The sequence below is a fragment of the Nasonia vitripennis genome (genome assembly GCF_009193385.2).
Source record: "Nasonia vitripennis strain AsymCx chromosome 4 unlocalized genomic scaffold, Nvit_psr_1.1 chr4_random0007, whole genome shotgun sequence".
NCBI lineage: Eukaryota > Metazoa > Arthropoda > Insecta > Hymenoptera > Pteromalidae > Nasonia > Nasonia vitripennis.
This window is the reverse complement of record NW_022279643.1, coordinates 1,144,219-1,167,153: the sequence shown is the minus strand read 5'-3', so window position 1 is coordinate 1,167,153 and position 22,935 is coordinate 1,144,219. Positions and strand designations below refer to the sequence as shown.

Genomic DNA, 22,935 nt, shown 5'->3' with positions numbered 1-22,935 from the left:
ATAGGTAGCTCCTAAAGTATCCGCGACCGGAGAAAAACTGGGTAACGTAAAAGTTGAACCCCCCCCCATTTCCTGTCCACCCACGAGCCCAGATCTTTTATAAGGGTCCTAGTCCATCTAGCCTTTGGATAATCGGTCCACCTAGTCTGCCAATTGCGCATTGTTATTTCTCTTTCTTCCGCGGCAATTGAGGTGCTATTCGACGCTAAATGAGCCTCGTAGATCCGCTTGCGTTCAATCGCAAGAAGATCTTCGGGGATTACCCCCGCGATTACCATCGATGCCTCGGTCGCGACCGTCGGGTAGGAGCATGCTATTCTAAGGGTTGTACCGCCATAATCTTTTTCCGATACTTATTCATAGTCATAGCGTCGGCCCACACCTCTGCTCCGTATAATAGAATAGAGTTGGTGGTCGCCATGAGTAGCCACCTGACTGTTGGCCTAGGCCTGCGCACGTTGTCCATGAGTCGGCTAAGCTGACCTGTCCTAGTCATCGCTTTTTTACAGACGCGATTTAGATGATCTCCGTAGTTCAGCTTCGTGTCCAGAGTTACCCCTAGATACTTTGCTGATGGTTTCGTCGTTATAGTCTCGCCGCCTACCTTCATCGGTATGACTATTTCGGTCTTATTAAGCGCTAAAGTCAAGCCGTGCTTCGACATCCACCATAGCACTCTACTCATAATCGCGTTTAGTTTCGCTTGCGCGATGTCCACGTTACGTGCCGTTATAACCGCGGCTACGTTTAGAAGCCCGTCGTACAAGATGCCCCAGAAGTGCGGCCCTAAGATCGAACCCTGTGCTACTCCTGCAGTTATAGGTCTTCTTCTACGCCCCTGCTTCGTGTCATACTCTATAACCCGATCCCTCAGATAATCTTCCGTAAGACGCATAATGTATTGCGGTACACCGAAAGACTCTAAGGCATCATGTATGTCGGTCCATCTTGCTGAGTTGAACGCGTTTTTTACATCTAATGTTACCAAAACTACGATGTCTCTAGTCGCGTGTCTAACCTCTTCTACCCTCTTTACCGCGTCTGTTACCTCTCTGATGGCCCCTATTGTCGATCGTCCTCTTCTAAAGCCATACTGCTTATCAGAGAGGTCTCCCGCTTCGCGTATGGCGCTAAGTATTCGCGGTTTAATCAGCGCTTCCTCCGTCTTTCCCATCGTATCCAGTAGACTCAATGGTCTATAACAAGTGTCCGCGTCCGCGACTAATCTTGCCTTTTTCCATCTCGAGCTAAATACACCCTGTATCAGGCACAGATTGTACATTTCCAGTAGCAGCACCGGTCGTTGGCTTGCGAGCATTTCCAGCATTTCCGCCGGAATACCATCCAGTCCTTGTGCTCTGCCGCCTTTCAGGGATGAGGTTGCCGCGATAAGCTCGCCCTCGGTGAAAGGGGGTATCTCGTCTATCGGCACATTCGTTCTTTCTGCCTGAGGTCTGATGGGGTGTGTGGGAAACAGCCCATCGATCACCTTTTCTATCACTTCTGCCTCCATGGGCTCCGTTTGTTTCATTTCGCCTATCTTTCGGGTAACGATCGCATATCCGTCGCTAAACGGATCTTTCTCCACTTTGTCGACAATCTTTGCACAACAGCATCGCTTACTTTCCTTTATCGCATCCCTCAGCCTTTTTCGCGCCCTGTCGTGTCTCTCGTACAAGTCCTGGGCTTCAGGCCTTTGTTTTTTCAGAGCTTTTTGAGCCTCCCTCCTAGCTTGAAAGCAATCCTTTCTGAGTTTTGCAATTTCCTCCGTCCACCAGTATACCGGATGTCTTATATGGCCGCAAGACACCCTTGGCATAGCTGCGTCGCACAACTCCGTGATAAGACGTGTTGTACGTTCTACTAGTGCTTCGGCTTTTTCGCGTCCGCTCAGTTGCTGAGGGAGCCCAATTGATGGGAGCTCCGCCCTTTGCATCTCTTCAGCAAGTCTGTCCCGGTTCATGCGCCGGGTATTCCACCGTGGCGTCCGCTTTTTTCTTTCTCTGGTCCTGTTTCTGTGGTCGTCCTGGATGACAAAAAGTATATACTGGTGGTCAATTGCAGTACATGCCAATCCCTGATTTTGCGGATTGTCGTTTCGCTTGCGAAAGTTACGTCCAGTATAGATTCCCCAAAACCTGGTCTGCGATAGGTAGTGGTGTTTCCCTCGTTTGCTACCACTAAGCTTAGTCGAGCTGCCATCTCGAGGATGGCCCTGCCTCTGCAATTCATTGTCGTCATACCCCATTCCGTAGTCCTCGCGTTGAAGTCGCCCCCAATGACGAGTTCCCCGGATACGTCTCTTATTGCATCCTCTAGCACCCCTAGTCATATCGCGAAATCCGCCGCAGTAAGGTCCGGTGAGAGATATACGCTGAAGTAAGTTATGCAGCCCATCCTTACCCGTACGTAGTCATCCCCCGTTCCTGATTCTGCGATTCTGCGCCTGGGCACCCAGACTGCGGCGGTCCTTGCATCGTTGGACACCCAGCCAGGTGTGTCTCGATCCGTGTACTGTTCGCTTATCAGGAGGATGTCCGCTTTCTCCTCTGCGACAAATTGCGGTAGGAGATCGTGGGCGAGCCTACTTCTGTGCAGGTTGCCGTGAAGTATCCGCGCCATTATCCTTGCATTTTTCCCGCTTTTAAGGCCGCCCGGTAACATCTCCTTTGTTGGGTTGGCACAGTGCATAGTGCTGCCTTGTGCCCACTCACGCCACACTTCCAGCAGTTGGCGCTCCTGTGGGGTCCTTTACATCTCGCCTTTACGTGTCCGTAACCGAGGCAGCGATAATATCGCGTGGGGTTCGCGCGAACCCTCACTCGGCAGTTTATCCAGCCGATAAGGATCTTCCCTTTTTTGAGCAGAGCGGTGGCCTTAATCTGATCTATTTCGGCCACTGCCACCCTCTGCTCCCTCATGTTCGGCTCGAACAGTTGGACTTTGGCATCTTCTTCTGCGTCGTAAGACTGTCGATGTCCCTAATTTCCAGTGTGATTCTGGAGATCTTTCCCCTGACTGTGCCTGCCTTTCCAATGGCGGTTTGGATGGCCGTTTTAAGTGATTCCATTTTATCATCACTCTTACCTACGCCAATCAGAACGCCGAGCTTCGATTATGGTGGATCCTATAATAGGTAATCCATCCTTAATCGTAATATTCACGTTCTTCTGCTTCTCCAGAGTTTTCATCATTTCTCTGGTCGTGCGCCTTATTTCCAGTAGCTTGTTTCGCAGGCTGGTATGATCTTTTAGCCTATGCTGGTACTGCTGCTTGCTTTGTGGATTGGATATCCACCGTCTTGTGCTGTTGGCACCCTTAGGGTTTCCAAATCCAGGATTTCCTGTGTATTTTCTTGATGTTCGTTATTGGTCTCCATGTTTAGTATTTTTCTTCATCCCGGCATGTGTCCGACCACCCGGATCCCCCTGTCTATAGGGGCAGCTGGCATGGCCCCAACACATGACTGAAGGCGGTACCAGACTGGGCACATCATACCGGGGTATAGCACGCGCTATCAAACTAGTCCACCTCGGCTCTCTCGAACCTCCCACTACGAACAAAGGTGCTCGGCTCTCTGGAGAGTTTCCGGCAGACGTCATTCGATATCACGCACTCGCCTAAGCCGATTGACCAGAATTGGCTAGATTCCGGCCTCCCGTCTCGCACGTTAGCGGAAGCCAAAGATGGGTCAGGTCACTTCTGCATGCAACTTCAGATCGCCTCGCCACCCAGGTTCTCCTTTTGGCGGCTCACGGGTCGCACCGCACGGCCAACACGGCGGTTCGCTTGATTAGTTAGATATCAGCGTTCCGCTCGTTTATGGGGAGTGCTGCTCTCATAAGCCCATCACTCGGTCAGCTGCTAAGGCGAACATTTCAATGGGATTATTATTATTATTATTATTATTGTTATTATTATTATTGTTATTATTATTATTATTGTTGTTGTTGTTATTATTATTATTATTATTATTATTATTGTTATTATTATTATTGTTATTATTATTATTATTAGTATTATTTTTTTTTTTGTAGGAGCCTGTGAATCCTTGTAACGGACTGACTGGTGTTTCCTTACGGGAACTCCAAGTGTGGGACTCGGCGGCGGCGGCCACCCCTACCCACTAAACACATATCTCCCTGTACGCCCGACACGGTTTATCACATTACTTCGAACTGGGCCGCTGTCCTTTGCGCTTACTTTGCGCATCCATTCCTTACTTCCAGTCATTCATAGCTATGCTAATATTCTTCCACCCTCGCTCTCGCTCAATTATCCAAATATCCATCCTCTTTCTTACCTCGCAAGATACCACCAACGTAGGACGCAATGCTTCTCCACGCATCTTCGCTGGTTATCATCAGTTTCGTTACGTTGTCTGGCGTGATCGTCATGCCTAGTAATGTCTCAAGTCTCTGTCGCTGCTCGGTCCATCGGTTGCACCTGAAAAATGTGTGCTCCGCGTCGTCCCAAGCCACCCCCAGATACTTTACTTCATTTCTGGTAATCGTATGTTCCGTCCCCACATTCATAGGTATAATTGTGTCTATACGTTTCCTTGTCAGTAGCAGTAGCTCAGTCTTTTGTAGCGCCAGTTGGAGTCCGTGATCCGTCATCCATGTGCTTACGCGTCTCATTACCTGATTCAGTTTTAGATGCGCCAGGTGAGTGTTCCGTGCAGTTATTACAGCCGCCACGTCGTCATCCGCGTATGCGATGAGGCACGTGTCATCCGACATATCTAGTCTTAACAGTCCGCCGTACAGTATATTCCAGAAGTCAGAACCCAGGATTGAGCCCTGTGCTACTCCTGCTCAACTTTCTTTGTCGAGTACCGTCCGATGTCTCATACGTCAGGTACCGGTCCCGTAAATAGTCTTTTACAACTCGCACGAGGTAGGCAGGCACCCGAAAGGTTGTTTCCAACGCCTCCAGAATGTCCGTCCACTTCGCAGAATTGAAAGCGTTGTCCAGCGTTGCCAAGAGTACCAGTGGTCTGGCTCCATGACATATATCGTTTGTCTTGTCTAAAATCTGTACTACGTGTGTTATAGCTCCTATTGTTGAGTGTCCTCGTCTAAATCCGTGCTGTCAGTCCGAGAGGTCTCTGGCGGCTTCCACCGCTTGCAACAGTCTCGGTCGTAGCAGTAGTTCGTACAATTTACCCGGCGTGTTCAGGAGGCTTAGAGGCCTATAGGAGGACGAAGAAGCAGGGTCCCCCTTACCTTTGGCAATGAGGACCAGCCGCGCGCCCTTCCAAGACCCACCAAACACTCCCGCCGTCAGGCAGCCGTTGTATAAACTACCCCTACCAAACCACAAGCAGGCTAGCCCACCTAATCCAGGGAACAGCGAGTAAGATCGCTTTCTTTTTTCTCAAAATAATTAAGCCACACACCAGAAGCCAACAAATCACCTAAATACCTACCCCTAACCCCTATAAACCACCCCTACCAAACCATAAACAGGCTTATGGTGTAAGGCCTGATTATTTAAAGAAAAAAGAATGCGATCTTACTCGCTGTTCCCTGGATTAGGTGGGTCAGCCTACTTGTGGTTTGGTAGGAGAGAGAGAGATAGAGAGAGATAGAGAGCGAGAGAGAAAGAGAGAGAGAGAGAGAGAGAGAGAGTGAGCGCGTAAGCTAATCCTTCGGGTGCGCGCAGTATTCGCAGGAAGGAACCAGGATCGGAATCTGAAAACGCGGTCGATAAATAACGCAGAAATAACGTTTTGTGCTATGAGGGTATCTTGTGTTTATATTATTATATATATATATATATATATAGAGAGAGAGAGAGAGAGAGAGAGAGAAAGACTCCTTCCTCTACTTGGCATGTTCTAGTTCCGCGGACGTATGAACTTTCTGTACGCCCAACAATAAATTCACGACATACAACTTAACGGCCTTTTGCCATACTTTAACGGATCATGACCGACATAATAATTTAACACATACTTACGTATCACTGTAAATCAGTGTACCGAAGTTTGGAAGATAGTGTAATCCGTTATTCAGATTTTTTCTTTATTGTCAATACTAGTGAAATACATAACTTGGTTTCTAAATACTCTTATTGCATTTTCAGAGATAACTTGATATTATATGCTTCTAAATGGACAATATATACATACATATTTTTTTTATAAATAAAAATAGTTTTATAAATAAAAATATAAAAGCAGTTTTAAAGCAAAAATGGCCCAAAATGAGTATTTCAAATAGCTTAAATCAAGGACAAAGCCCTAATTTGCGTTCTTCTTTTCAAGACGTCATTAGGGGTCAGAAATCGCATCAAAAACCATGTAGAGAAGGCGAATGAAAGTAGTTTTGAAGCCCAAATAATCTCCAATGATCATTTGTGATTTGAAATGATTATTTTAAATCTGAAAACCATATTTTTAAGAAATAATTTGTGTTTTTCTTTTAAGGGGACACAACAGTTTTAAACCCTGAAAAAACGATTTACGAGGGAAAATTACAAAATTAAAGTAAATAATTTGAAATTTTTTTTAGTGATACTTGGTATTAAAAACCTTAAATTTACTGTGCGAAAACAATAATAACCCTTACTTACCCTTTGTGGCACTCAGTGCAATGTTTTGTGAAGTTTTTCACAAAACATTGCACCTAGTCCCTCATGCAAATTTTTGCAAAGACCTATCCACAGAGCTCTGCATATTATTTTCGTAAGGGAGTGCCACAATGGGTAAGTAGGGTTAATTCATGTTTTAGCACAGTAAATTTGAGTTTTATTACCAAGTATCACTAAAAGATTTCAAATTATTTACTTTAATTTTGTACTTTTTCTTCATGAATCTTTTATTAGGATTTTAAAGTGTTGTATCTCCTTACAAGAAGTTGATTCTCTTATAATTTAACCACTGTGGTTCGATTTAGCTTGTAAAAATACATTAAAAAACATGTGCAGTAATTGAATTTGTCTATTTGTCTAGGTTTTGCGTGAAAATAATTGTATTTTTATCGAAAATGTTTATGCTTTGGCATTACTTTTGAGGTTATGTAAACACATTTAAGTATCTTAATTTTTATGGGGGTTCTACGGTTCTGAACACAAGGCCTAAAACATGCCACTGTGCGTTGGCAATCAAGGCAGGAAAAAGAGTGACAAAATAAGGTGGCGTTGGCTCAGCGGTAGCACGCGTGCCTAGAGATCTTAGGGGTGCTTGATTAAATATAGGATTCAGCGTTCCTTTTTATGATTAATCCTATTACCAACGATATTTACCCTGTTACAGCATACGTGTCCTATTTTTATAACGACATATCAATTTTTACAACGATTGAGTGAACTGATGAAGTTTATACTAAGTTTGTATTAAATTAGTAATAGAAAAAAAAATTTGTTACTATTTATTGATTTATTGTTTTTTTTTTATTAAATTACTCTCATAAGTTGGTAAATAATTTTATTGTACTTCTTATTGAATACGCAATATACAAAAAAAACTTGTTTTTACCGAGCGTACCATACTAATAGTGTCATACAAATACATAATAGTTGAAGCGATGCAACGGGAGCTAAATTCAGCAGCCGTCGGACAAAATAAAATGATACAATTACAATATGATTTTAAATCTTGCAAATGCCGTATGTAGAAAGTACCGAGTTTCTCTTGTAGTAATGTATTTACTTGTTCCTAAAATTTTAATTCTGTTAATGTTTACAGCTTAGATTATTCTAAAAAGTTATATTATGATGACTACATTAGAAATTTAGAAACACAGCATCATCGAAATGTTATTAATAAACGAGATATAACTGGTTATAAAAAACAAAAAATTAACAATTATAATGACCGTAAGTAATTTTATACTTTCAAAGTATAATCCTAAATTTTTAATTAATGAATTAAAGTATTATAAATACTTTGAACATGTAGTTTATACTTTCTGAAAACATAAAATATATTCATATGATAAACTTATGTAGTTTAAAAGTTTTGAGGTATCAGTTTTTTTCCAATAAAGTTATTGAAAAAGGTTATTAAAATAGATAACTTAATATATACTTTTAAAAGAGTAAATTTAGAGGCAATTTTAAAAGAGAATAAAATTACCTATCTTCGTACCACAGAGAATTTATATTATCGTTCATTGTTTTTGTATACACCATATAAAGTACAATTTGTTTGAAACTGTTTTAACTCGTAAAATAAATGTCAAACTTTTCTAAAAAAATCATGGTTATAGAAGGCTTTCAAAACTACACACCTCTTTAATTTTAAGTTATTTCACGAAGCAGTTCCAGAGAAAACCATCAAAAATTGAAAAAAGTCTACACGATTTCTCGAGTCAAGTATTTGGGCTTATCTAAGCTGCGGTTTCCCACTAATGCCAGATTTATTGACAGACCTTTCCTTACTTAGCACGGGACTCTCAACTAGTTATTGAAGAGGTATACTGTTGAACTGTGTGCAGAGTTTAAGTGTTTTCTACGCACTTAATAGGCGATGCGCACGAATTCACAGCCCTCATATCCTATCACCAGGTACAGACAGTGGTAGTAGCTTGACTCGTAGATCGGCTCAAGGCTTTCTAAAGCCTCGGTGCCGATACAACCGGTTGTAACATTAAGATGGTAAAAATAATCTTAGTCCAATCAGCATTCGCCACCCAGAAGTCGATTTCGTGCATATAGGTGTCGTATGCGGGCAAGGAATTCTGACACGCAGGTCAAAGCACTCTCTGGTTTTTGGCGCGATGTATTTTGCAAGGCAAAAATCGTTGCTTTATTTTAGTTGGTCATGTATGCGTCGTCTGTGCTAGTACACAAATGCAGTGCATTTGTTAATGCCTAAGTATATATGAACATGGGACATTACACATGAAACCAGTTAGTTTCAAAGATATTAAGGGGACACAACATATTTAAACTACAAAAAAAACGATTTTTTTATTGCTTATTTTGACAGGAAATTTTCCTTAAAACATGCTCCTGAAACTCTTTTATCAACAAAAAATTTTCCCGCTAAGTTATAAGCAAAATACTACAACAAAATTTTTTCGTAAAATTGCTTATTTTTCATTTTATGTCCAATACGACTTATTATTTTAATTTTAAGTTTTATAAATTCAATCTAAAAGAAATTATCATAGTAAATGTGAAAAATACTAGTTTTTTAACGTATTATATACGTATATAATACTCGACGTATGTATTTTAGTAAATAAATTTGAGCGTATTGATTAGTTTTCGAGATATTTCGTTTCTTCTGAAACTAAAATACTAGCGTGATTCACCTCGCTCCTAATGTCGGTCAGTTAAAATAAATATTAGAGTAGTGATAAAATTTAAGTTTTGTTAAAACCTTTTTTTCTAAGGTTGATTCCTAATAGTTGGTGGTCTTTATACAGAAAATTGCGATATCAAAAAATGAGTGTAGAAAAAAATCTGCAATAAACGAAAAAAAAGACGTAAAAAACGATCAAAAGCAGGTAAGACCAAAAATAATAAAACAGTCAATTTAAAAAGTATATTAGAACATGACAAGAAAAGTGCAATAGAAAAAAATTAATAAAAAAAATGAAGAGAAAAAAGACTTAACAAAACATAAAATTTGCACCATACAAATAATGTTTTATTAGATGCCATCAATTACTGAGGATTATTTAGAAAAAATGGAAACAATCTGTGAATTTTGTAATCCAAAGCATTTTGAATTTGAACGCAATGTTAAAGATAAAAATTTTCAAAATTGTTGTCATAAAGGAAAAGTCATTCTACCAGAAGATTAAATCCTGATAGATTAAAACAGTTAATTACTGCGAATAATAATAAAAGTAAATTTTTCAAACGAAATATAAGATCATATAATAACGCTTTTGCATTAACTAGTTTTGGAGCAAAATATGATCAGTTATCTGGCAAAGAACCACAAGTATCACGTAAAAATGGACAAATTTATATTGTAGATTATCACGTAAATACGTTTAACTTTATATTGTAGATAACAAAATTGCTTTACAATTAAGATTAAAAGATAACACGCAATGTGATTCGAATTGTTTAAAGATTTTTGCTAAATCGTTCAAAATGATGTACGATGAAATAAGTTAACTAAAGTTACTCGGAACGTTGATAATATGCGTAAATTGGATGGGACGCGTAAATTACGGATTGAATAAATATTCTAACTGGATTTCAATTTATAAAGGAAGAAATAAAACTTGAAAAATAAAGTAATATGTATTAATTAATATATTAATCAATACTTTATGTATTATCATCGTTTATTCAAAAAAAAAACAGCTGTTATTCTATTTCATCTTCGCTTTGGCTCCTGCTACTTCCATCATCCCCGAATTCACTGTCAGAGTCACTGTCAGATTCCGCCCTTAGATTTTAATCATTATCATCTATAACAAAATAAAACAAAAACCATCAAGTTTATATATACAAAATAATCTGATAATATAATTAAAATTTTAAAAAATTCTACCTTATTCGAGTTGAATCGTTATTTCTGTGATGGTCGTTGGTAACTGGCTCCCAGAAAACCAAGAAAAGCCGTACTTGTTTTCGATCTCTATCCAGCCATAATTTGTTGGAGGCTCAGCAATAGGAACTTGTAGGTGTGCGTGCGCCCACATTTGCGCTAAATACCACGCTCTCAAAAAATGTTAGTAGAGTTCCGCTTTGCATGGTGGTAAGGTCGAACCATCAATACTTTTCTTGGGCAAACGGAAAACGTCATCGTTATCGATGCGTTTGTACGTTTTTTGAAACGTTGCTAATCGTACATTTTAATTTAAGTATTTCTTCGTTTAAAATACGCGCCGCTGCATCTAAAACTTGATGCTTGTGAACTTCGTTTTTAATCATTATGCCCTTATAAGGTTTAACGAGACTTTCGCCTTTAAAAGTTATTATGTTGATTTCTTTGGAAAATTTTTTTAGCAATCTTTCTTTTAAATGATAAGGTTTACATGTCGTATTTGAAACCGGTGTATCATTATTCTTTAAATAATTTATAAACATGTCATTTAAAAATTTCAAAAAAAAAGACTGCTCTTGATTAACTATTTTTTCGGCGACAAATTGTTCAACTTTTTCATATGCCTCTGCACGTATGTCTCTGGTAAAATGCCATTCACACTTCTCTTTTTCTTTAGATAATTTTGAATGACGCGAGTTAAAATAAATATTCTTGCATGACTTATGAAAGAAATACTCTCCATCTAATGGTAATTGTTGCAACTTCTGATTCATATCGATATCACCGCTTTCTGTCGCAAGAGTTTTTATAGAATCGATACTATTTGATAGAAAAACCGACAATTTTTCCTCACGGCCTTTTACCTTTTTCCTACATTTTCCACAGAAAAAGCAGGTATACAGTTTCTGACCTTCAATTGTATTGTCGGGATCGGCAATGTCAGCGGGCGCTACATCTTCATCCATGTTCTCGGTAGCTAACTCGGAGCCTTCGATTACTTCCGGGTTATCCCCACCAGAGGTAACATTTTCAATTTCCATATTTTCTATAATCTTCTGAGTTTGTTCTTGAATAAAAAAAAAGTTGTTTTTGTTTACTTTTATATAATAAAATGCTATCTTTATAATCCAAAGATGCAGATATTTTATTATATATTTTAACGTTAAATTATAAGACTAGCTAAAATATTGCGTTTATATATGTACTACAGACAAGGATCTAAACAGTTTTAAGTTCGGCAATATTACATTTACGTCTTCATAGCAAGAAGTAAATAGCGCGCCGGCATCGCACGCTGTAAACAGCCCGGCAGCTGTAACGGTTTTCTCCGAGGGTTTCTCTGTCTATTGTTGTCACGTTGCTTCAACAGCTGCGTGTCGGTTCGAAGTGAAACTTAATTTGCGTATCATATTTATTTTGAATTTACGCAAGGCTACATCCTTGATTATTTATTTTTTAAGATGCATATATATCTATATACTTGATTATTTATATTGTTTTACATACGTTGTATTGAAGACGACGATCCTTCATTAGGTGCTGATATTGAACTCTATAGTTTGGGGGCAAGGCTGTGAAGCGTCTATAGCAGTTGCTGTGGTACAGGTGAAAATCGGTTATCTGTGCCGGCAGTACAACATCTTTTCCAACTAAATTATTATTTTTTCTAATAACTAATATATCACTACACTTTTTAAATATTTCTTCAGTGAATAATTTTAATGCTTCATTTGTCTTTTGGCAAAACACAAAATGAAGTCACGTTCGACATTTTCGTATTTTTTTCAAACAAGCGTTGCTCTCAGAAGATCCTTTTCGAATGACTAACAGGGCCAACTGAGGGGATTTGAAACTGTACACAAGATTCGAACGGTCCTAGGGTGGGACAGCTATTGAATATAAGAAGAGAGCAGGTATACGAACCGTTCGAAAGGGCACAGACGGACTGAATATATAGATATACAGTCTGTATATATAGACTGTATACATAGTCGGATTGTGTGTGTGTGTGTGTGTGTGTGTGTGTGTGTGTCTATATATATATATATATATATATATATATATACATACATATATATATATATAGTGTCACATGTAGCGCCGAATACCGTCAGATGGCGCTCGAGTCGTATTCAGTGGAAACGGTTTAGTCAGACGACTCGAAGACTCGACAACACTCCCTCTCTTTGGGTCGCTTGATCTGAAATGCTTCTGAATTATGTACCTCTGAGTTACTCTTCTGAATTATTGTCTCTGTGGTTTCCTGTATCTGAAACATAATTTAAAATTCTTATTTATCTGACATATGAAAGTTTTGAGTTGAGCATTACGTGTGAATTTCTCTGTTCAAGATTTTGTCCTTGAGGTATTTATGAGTTTTATTAGGGAAAGGTTTCGTCACTATATCTGCGATATTTTCTATGGCTGATATCTATTTGACTCTGATTTTTTCTTCTAAGACGCATTATTATATGTAATCTTTATGCGTATTTCCCATGTGACTTTTGCTTTTTGTCTTTTCTCTATCTTGCATCTTCTTCTGAATTGTTTCTAGGTCATCATCAATGTTTTTCAATTTGTGATTTCCTTTCATCTGAGTGCAGTCTCCTGCAAATTAATGTTACTGTGTATTTATTAATGTTATTAATGTCACAACATAGAGTTTGTCTTGTTATCTCTCTGATAGATTTGTTGAAATTATTTTTTGACAAGCATTGCTCATAGCTAAATACTCAGCTTGGCAGGTAAACAGTGAAACGTATGTCTGTTTATAGCTTTTCCACATAATTGTGTCGTCATCGAGTTTGATTACATATCCTCCCGTTGAGGATAAATCTTCACAGTCTCTGAAACTGGCATCTATCATGTTTTATTCTTTTACTTTGAATGTTAAGCCTATTTTCTATGTTCCTCTGGGATATCTAAAGATGCTTTTTACATCTTTCCAGTCACATTCAGTTGGTGTCAGCTGTCTTCTAGATACAAAATTTACTGCAAATGTAATGTCAGGTCTAGTTGCACTTGCTAAGTAGAGTAGGCTTCCAATTGCTTCTCTGTAAGGTACCTGAGTTCTCTATTTCGAATTTGTCTAATAATCATAGGTATTTTCTGGGGCTCACTAGTTTGCATATTGAAACGTTCTAGACATTTTTTTGTGTATTCTGTTTGAGATAGTTCTAATATCTTCTGATCTCTGTTTCTTGTAATTTTCATGCCCAAGAACATTTTAGGTTCTCCTAGTCTTTCATCTAAAATGTAAAGCTTAGTTTCTGCTCTATTTTGTTTAGTTTCGTCTGATTGTTGCCTGCTAGTATGACATCGTCTACATATAGCAGTAACACCACCATCTGATTTTGTAGTCTCCATGTAAATAGGTATGGTTCATTTATGTCTTTTTTCCAATCCAAGTTCCAAGGCTACCTCTGAGAAACGCTTGTTCCATTGCTTGAATCTTATTCTAAGGCCATGTAAAGATTTTCGAAGTTTGCACACTTTCTTTCTTTATATTGTTGAATCAATTTTGATACAGTCTGGTATTTCCATAAATATGTCATCTTTAAGCGTTCTATTTCGGAAGGCTGTCTTGACGTCCATTTGATGAGCTGTTAAATTGAACTTATTTGTCTTGATGTAATGAACCTCTGAGATTCTGGATGCCATAGAACATAACCAGTTTGTGAGTATCCTACCATAATAGTACGGATTGCTCTGTCTGAAAACTTGCTTTCTGTATTGGGTATCTTAGCATAGGCTAGACATCAAAAACGTCTTATTTTATCTAGATGGATGTTTCTATCTGGAAACATCTTCTTGATGGGTATCTCTAAGTTGATCCCTTTGTGAGGAGTTCTATTGTAAATATGGATAGCCACTTCTAAAGCGAGTATCCACATACTAGTAGATAGACCAGAGTCTATCTTGAGCGATCTGATTTTCCACTGAATGGTTTTTCATCTCATCTTAATATTCGTCTAAGTAAAGGATTTTCCTGTTCAGGATTTGTTCATTTAAGTTTGTATCACAAACTTCTTTTTGACCAGATAGACTTGTTTCTTCTCTGGCTCGTTCTTGCTTTTTCTCCCTCTCAATCTCTGCAGGACTCTGATTCTCTATTTTCTTTTGATTCAATTTGATCTTCGAGTTCCATAATGTCTGCCAGAGATTGTTGCAAGAACTTGTCTACCGACACTATGTTAGCCGTGTTTTATGATTCTTGTTTTGTGTCCAATTGATCGTGTTTTGACACATTCAATTAAATTATCCAATTTGGCTTTTCATATACCCCTGTCAGATATTCTTTGCCAGTGATTTTATCGTAAATTTTAAGTATTTTATTGTCTGAGTACTACAATCAAAAAATTTTAACATGGCGGGTTTGCGGTTGCCTCCCAACGAGTGTCCCAGCTATTTCAATTGTTTGTATTATCTGCCATGCAGCATATCACTCCAGCTGCTTAGCGCAGAAAGAAAAAAATTACTGGCAAGTGAGTAACAACCAAATGGTCTGCCCAGAACATAGCTACACGGACATAACCTCAAAAATTGAGGACGACAGCATAAGTGAGTCAACAAAAATGTTGATTGAACAAATAAAGTTAAAGAAATCCGAAGAAGTAAGGAAAGAACTTTTAACGGAAGTGACAAGTTCAGCACAAGATCTACTGGATTGTGATATTACTGAGAAGTACAAGATACTGAAAGCTGAAAATCTACTATTGAAGCAGCTAGTCGAAGAACTGAGAGAAAGAAACAATTTATTGAAGGAGAAACTTATAACTAAACAGTATGATAGTGTATCACCTAGCGTATCTTATGCTGAGGTGATAAACCAGCCAAAACCGCTCCGAAAAAAGTGCCAAAAATTACAATAAATAACATGGGCAATGAGTCTATAGATATGAAAAAGAAGGTTATAGAGTGCCTAATGCGTGAAAAAAAGATCCAAACTAAATATATGTATTATAATAAAAAAAAAGAATTAGTCATTGTTTGTGTAAATAGTAATAGTGTTGAACTAACTGAAGCTGTCTTAAAAGAAAACTTAGAAGGAGTCTGTGAGGTTACGAAAGAAGAACTTATAACTCCTAAAATAAAAATGATTGGTTTCGACAACTACATGAACTGGAGTCCAGCCGAGATAGAGAGTGATATCAACTCGAGAAACTTCAGCAGTTTTTTAAAGAAAGGCCTAGCCCTGCATATGTACAAAAGCAAACGTAGTGATACAACGACAGTATTAATGCAGGTTTCTTCTGAGATATACAAGTTCATTAAGGAAAATAATAGCAACATCTTCGTAGGATATCAAAGCTGTAAGGTCTACGACTATTTAAGTATAAATATGAAAATTTATCGCCTTTTCAATCGAAACAGATCATAAAGCAAAATTATCAAAGTAAAATAGTACATTACGATACGTGCGACTTCAATGGTTCTTTTTTACACAGCGTAGTTAGCGCACGAGCTTAGCGAGTGTGATAAACACGGTTCAAAAAAGGACTATTTCGGTCACAGATAGGCGTGACTTAAAAGCGGATTTTAGCCACACTGAACTATAAATAATATTACGATTCCAAAACTACTTACTATTTTTTCAAATTATTAAATTTAGCTTATCTAACAACATATATTATCTAACAGATTCACACCTTATAAGTAATAATGCTAGTGTTTCATCGATGGACTATAATACAACGGGACGGCAAGTAAGTATTAAAAGAATAATTATTGTATATGCGAGGAAGAGGTAAATAAAGACGACTACACTCTGTTACGGTTCAGGACCGACTGACTTTATTGCCTGCCTTCTCACATTCTACACTATCGTTATAGATACACACATTCGTACACATTCGTACATCACATATCTTACACCCTTCCCCGTTTTATTCAGTTATCAAAGTTGATAGACATTATACCTTTACAAATAATGCGTAGCATCGTATGGTGTTACATTTCGCTTTAATCTAGTTGATTTTCTTAAAACTATCGCTGAATTTTCGCTGCTTACATTATCTCGCATTAGTACTAACATCTATTTTACTTTGATCATTTTCGCTTTCCCGCCAATGTTGTATTTGATCGAAATGTCTTTTATGCTCTTTCTCTCCTCCTTCCTTAAATTTTATTATACAGTTTCTTGGAGGTGATTTTCTAACAATTTTGGCTTCCGACATTTCCGGGTGATGTTTTCGAAAATCCTTTGCCATTATTACGTCGCCTTCTTCAAAGTTTTCTTTTCTACTACCTTTGAAGTGCTTTTTTTGCATATATTGCTTTGATTCAACGTGATATCTCGTTTCTGGCCGTAATAATAACAAAGGAGTTTTCAGTTCTCTTTTAAACAACAAGTTGGCCGGAGTTTCATTCGTTGTTGCATGTTTTGTTGTTCTGTATGAGAATAAAAACATTTGTATAGCAGTTTTCACATCTACTTTCGAGCTTTGTACAATCGCTTTGAGTTTACGCTTAAATGTTTTTACAAGATTTTCCGCAGCTCCATTTGTCGCTGGATATTTCGGCGCTGAAAAATCTTGTTTTATTCCTAATTGCTTGAGAAACTTTTTGTATTCGTCGCTCGTAAACTGCGTTCCTGAATCAGTTACAATATGGTTCGGTAGCCCATGCGTTGTAAACATTTCTCGGAATTTTTCTATCGTTGCTTCTGCTGATATATTTTTCATAATGAAAATTTCAGGCCACTTAGAATAGGCATCGATTACTAAAAGGTAAGTTTGCCCCAAATATGGCCCCGCAAAGTCTGCATGAAGTCTTTACCAAGGTTGGCTTGGCCATGGCCATGGAGTTAATTCCATTCTAATTGGATTGTCTTTAGATTCAACACACCATTTGCAATATTTAGATTTATCTTCTAAATTTTTGTCTATATTAGGCCACCAAACCACCGACCTTGCCAAACTCTTCATTTTAACTATCCCAAAGTGACTTTCGTGCAATTTTTCGATTACCTTTTCTCTTAATTTAGGTGGAACGATAACTCTCTGTCCCCACATTAAACATTCTTTTTCGACGTGAATTTCGTCTTTACGCAGTGCATATGGTTGCAACTCATTGGGCCAACTTTTAAGACTACAGTCAGGCCATCCTTCTATTACCATCCGCTTCACGATGGATAGAGTCTCGTTTTTAGCAGTTTCGCGTGCTACTGCTTTGAAATTTAAACATGTTATGTTTGTTGAATATACATAGTGTAAATACGTAAATCGGCCTTCAGTTTCTAAAACATCATTACTTTCTACATAATTTATCGGTAATCTCGATAAAGTATCAGCCACAATATTATCTCTTGTACTAATGTACTCTATTTCATAATCAAATGCCGATAGAAAGTAACTCCAATTTTGCAATCTACTCGTAGCCATTTTTGGTATACCCTTTTCAGGAGAAAAGATCCTAGATAACGGTTTATTATCCGTTTTTAAAAGAAATTTACGTCCGAATAAATAATCATAAAACTTAGTTACTCCAAATATTATCGCAGCTGCTTCTTTATCAATTTGCGAGTAATTTTCTTGCGCGGCTGTCAACCTCGTTGATGCAAACGCTACCGGTCTATCGCCGTCTTCATAAGGCTGGCTGATATACGCACCCAGCCCTTTTGGGGACGCATCACATGTTAATTTTAATGGTAAAGATGGATTGTAGTTTACAAGCACGCTTTTTAATTCTATTTTCGCTCTTTCAAACGCTTCTTTGCAATTTTGATCCCACTCAAAAATTCTCGAATTACTGCAATTATATAATGGTGCTAGAATTTTAGCACGATCTTTAAATAACCTGCCATAATAATTGATTTTACCTAATAATAACTGTAATTCTTTGTGATTTTCCGGTTCTTTCATATCAACTATTGCTCTATACTTTTCTTCATTTATTGTAATAGTGTCATCCCGTAACTTATATCCTAGATAATTAACTTCATCTTTGAAAAATTCGCATTTGTTTACTCGTCCTTTCAAACCGCATTCTTCTAAACGCGTTAATACTATATCTAAATTTCGCAAATGTTCCTCATCATCACTTCCCGTTACCACTACGTCGTCTGCTACCACCGCGACTCCGTTTATATTTTTCAAAACTTCCTCAATTTGCTTTTGAAAATACCCAGGTCCCGATGATATACCGTACATCATATACAGGCATTTAAACAAGACCTTGTGAGTATTGATAGTTAATAAGTTTTGCGAATTTTCCTCAACGGGAACTTGTAAAAAAGCTTCTTTTAGGTCAATTTTCGAATACCGCTTCTTATTTTTATTATTAATATTTTTTGTTATTAATCGAGCCATAGCGTGATCGAAATTCGGTGGTGCATAGCGAATTGTTTTTAATAAAGGGTTAATAGTTACATTGAAAGCTCCGCAAAGTCGAACATCTCCATTCGGTTTTAGTATCGGCACAATCGGGGTAGCCCATTCGCTCATTTCTACTGGTTCCAATATTTTTTCTTCTACCAATCTATCTAATTCTTTTTCTATTTTATCCTTTAAAGCAAAAGGTACAGATCGCGCTAACTCATATATCGGTTTAGCATCATCCTTTAATTCTAACCTGATCTTGGCCCTATTGAACGATCCTTTAGAATTTTCAAAAAATTTAGCATGTTTTTCTAAGATTTTATTTAGCCTGTCATTACCATCAATTTTATTTTTAACTATATGCAGATCTAGGTCTTTAAATAGAGGCCATAATCCTAGTGCTTTGAGCCACGCTCTGCCTATAATCGGCGGCCCGGACGATTCAGTTACATATAAATCAGCTTTTATTATCTTATTGTTCAGACTCATAGTTACACCTTTGAACATTCCTGCAGGCTTATTGACGGTATTATCATGGTTCCTAAATTCTATATCTGGCTCATACATTGTTTCTTTCGGAAAACATTTATTTATAATTTCTTTTGGAATTATAGCTGGTTCCGCGCCCGAATCTATTTCCATTTTAATTTTAGATTTATTTATTTCGACCGTTACATATTGAGGCTCAACTCTAGTTTTTCCGGGTACATACAGACTGTACAGACTTCTTTTATTATCGATATACATGTGGCTCAACTCTCGCGACATTTCGCCATCGGAGCTACTACTACTACCGCATTGACTTACGTAACCTACTCGCGGCTTTCGTTCTGCATCTTTTTTTTCGGCTCTATGCGTACAAACTCTAGTAGTGTGCCCTTTATCGCCGCACGTATGGCATACTACATTTTCACTATACATACAATCATTCACGAAGTGTCTTGAATCCCCGCAACGGTAGCAAGCAGAGCCTCCCGGTATTTGTTGTGTCTGCGCTCGCGCTGTTCCTCGAGCCCGGCCGAATGTTCTTCCCCTTCTAGTCCCTGTACGTTGTCCTTAGGCTTAACGGGCTTACATATTTTTACAATCTCTTCGTACGTCTCTGCATTCACTTTACTCAACAAAATTGCTCTTTTTTCTTCAGCACTTGTTATTTTATTTGCAATGAAATACTGCTCTAGTCGATCACTAAACATTTCCCAATCATTTTTGGAAATATCAAAATCCAAATTTGCACTACGTTCCATTATACTTTTGTTTAATTGTTCATTTATACTATCTGGATCAACTATTTCGAACGTTTTTTTATCCACTATATCTGCTATCAGTATTAATTTTTGCTGACCACGCTCAATCTTTTCTTTCACAAATTCTCGAAATTTTCTTCGTAACTCATTAATATTATCGTCTTCACCATCAATATAATTTAATTCACACAACTTTTGCAATTGGACTTTTGTTAAATTCTGGATCCATGCAGTCCCTTTTATTTCAATCGACATTCCAACACTTTAATTTGGTTTTATTTCGTCACATGCCAACGAAGTTTCTAGAACAATGCTTTTATCCTCGTCGCCAGTTATTGTATATGCGAGGAAGAGGTAAATAAAGACGACTACACTCTGTTACGGTTCAGGACCGACTGACTTTATTGCCTGCCTTCTCACATTCTATACTATCGTTATAGATACACACATTCGTACACATTCGTACATCACATATCTTACTTTGATAAGTACAACCATCTTATTTCTTATATAAGATGAAAATTCGCTTTGTGTTGGCATGGAGTAGGCAGACTACGATTTGATCTATTCGGAGGAGGCGCTCATACAATTTAAATCGAACTTCACTTGGTAAGTTCGTTCAATTTTACAATTGTATTTCGCGCCTCCTCCTCAAGATCAAATCGTAGATGTTTAAAGCTGTACAAGTTACGACGAGTGTAATTGTAAATTAAGTTTATTTTCTTTTAAGTAAACTTCAAATTTTTACAAAAGTGCAATCTATGAACGAAACAATACTTAATGATTAATGTAAACTTATTCTTATAGAAACGTATTGAAATTTAGAAACTTACTGAATTTTTAAACAATAAACCATTTAGTTATCTAATATTGATAACGCGAACGTTTGTCTATCAGTAATAATATCTCTATCATAAAACTTTGCAAAAGTAGCAGAATTTTTTGTCCAGCCAGCTGTTTTTCTTATTACCTCTATATCGACTCCAAATCTCTTAGCAGCTGATGTAGAAGCATGAAGCGTACTGTGCGCTGAAAAAACTGACGTGTCTATGCCACTTTCTTTTAGTACGCCTTTAACCCAGTGGCTAAGAGTTTGGGTCGACGCACAGTGGGAGAAAATGGACAAAATTCGAGCCACGCGTCATTTTTAATCGTAGAGACATGATTTTTTTTAAACTCTTTAAAAAAGCATCAAGTTTAAGCTACAGGTGCGGAAATTACTGTATCACCTTCCCCTAAACCAATGCGACCCCCCTACCTCTAGAAACCACCCCTACCAAACCACAAGCAGGCTAACTAACATAACCCTGGAAACAGCGAGTTAAATCGCTTTATTTTTTCTCAAAATAATTAAGCCACACGCCAGAAGCCAACAAATCACCTAAATACCTACCCCTAACCCGCTTAACCCCTAGAAATCACCTCTACCAAACCACAAACAGGCTAACTAGCTGTTCAGAGGTAGAGAGTGTTCGACAAAACAGAATATTCTGGAAGTTTGAATATTCTCGAATGTCGAACATTCTCACCTCCGAAATGCGACGCAGGAATCAAAGTCGCGGTTTCCTGTAACAAATTCTCACTACGTGTCCGAGTGATTGAAGATTTTCGAGTGCTCCGATTCGGTGCGCGGTAATTTGGCCGCGCGAGTCGTCCTCATTTTTGGTAGCAGAGCGTGGTTCGGCCTCGAACAAATTAACGACTCGAGGACGTGGATCATCGATGACATTATCGTCTCGCTGCCGTCGTCGTCGCCGCAGCAGGTTATCGTCTCGCAGCCGTCGCTCATCGCAGTCGTCGTAGCAGTGCAGCTCTCCTCGTCATCGTCTCGCTGCCGTCGCCCCTCGCAGCCATCGTCTGGGGGTATCTCTCGTCGTCGTTCAGGTCTTCACATCGCAGTCGTCGTCAACATAAATCGCCATCTTCTCATCTCTGCCGTCATAAAGTCACGAGGTAGGATAAGTCCGTACGAACGCGAAGCGAAATTCTCAATAGTTTTTTAAGTTTGCGCTGTATCGGTACAATCGCATAAATTTCTTGTAAATCGCGTCCACTACGCTTAAATCATGGCGCAAAAGCTTATTAGTCAAGTTCGCGTAGCTAATAATATTATTAACTTTATAAAAAATACAAAGGCTAAAAAAGGCCCTACCACTCAAGGAACAGCGTACTTCGAGGCGCGATTGCAACTTCTGAATAAATATTTCGATAATTTGTACACGCGTCATCAATTACTTCTATCTCACGAAACTACCAAAGCGAATCATGAATATTTTAAGAAAGACGGTTTCGGTTTAGCTGAGTCGAGTTACGTGGACGCAATCGCAGAATTATCCGACGATATCGAGCGGTTACGTAAAACAGCGAGAGAAACAGATATGGAGCGAATCCTGGCTCGAATACTCAGTCCGGCGCTAATATTGAAAAAGTAGACCACCTAAAGGTACCACGCGTGGAGCGAGTGGGAGTCGTTCAAACAAAGATTTTCATCCCTAATCATCGACAAGCATTCGTATTCGTATCGAGGTACACAAGTTGCAATTTTTACTTAGTGCGCTCGAAGACAAAGCGTCCGCTCGAGTCCAAAACGTCGAAGTAATCGGTGAAAACTTTAAGGTCGTATGGGACCAATTAGAAAAACGTTTAGGTAATCAACGTCGGCGTTTAGAGGATTTAATGGAAGGACTAATGCAGCTGAAACCTGTCAGAGCGAAAAACGCGCAGGATATTTCGGAACTTCTCGACAAGGTATTGGTAACGGTTCGTTCGTTGCAGAAACACGAAAAATCAAAAATCGACTTCTGCGTCAGTGCACATGGCCGGCATAGCAAGTTCGGATCCTTCATCAAATAAAACTTCATTTTCTTCGCTGTGCCAAGCTAAGCACAGATTGAATTCGTGCGCGCAG

General features: G+C 38.4%; 2 protein-coding genes across 8 annotated transcripts in view; one reads left to right on the top strand and one right to left on the bottom strand.

Annotated features, from left to right (window-relative positions):
* LOC103316546 overlaps positions 1-22,935 on the top strand; it is a 463,261-nt gene that overhangs the window by 150,938 nt on the left and 289,388 nt on the right. For all 7 annotated transcript variants that reach the window (XM_031929967.2, XM_031929968.2, XM_031929964.2 and 4 more), the window contains exon 5: positions 7,694-7,824. In XM_031929967.2, the coding sequence (XP_031785827.1) occupies positions 7,694-7,824 (131 nt within the window). The remainder of the gene's footprint in view (positions 1-7,693; positions 7,825-22,935) is intronic.
* Positions 10,226-19,728, bottom strand: LOC116417303 (uncharacterized protein K02A2.6-like). The gene is made up of 2 exons (XM_031929963.1): positions 10,466-19,728; positions 10,226-10,382 (listed from the first exon to the last, which is right to left on the bottom strand). The coding sequence occupies exon 1, from the start codon at positions 19,699-19,701 to the stop codon at positions 17,236-17,238; it is 2,466 nt and encodes an 821-aa protein (XP_031785823.1). The 5' UTR covers positions 19,702-19,728; the 3' UTR covers positions 10,226-10,382; positions 10,466-17,235.

Bases quoted from the DNA above. Each gene is read 5' to 3' on its own strand.
- LOC116417303 (XM_031929963.1), bottom strand. From the start codon at position 19,701: ATGTATAGTGAAAATGTAGTATGCCATACGTGCGGCGATAAAGGGCAC.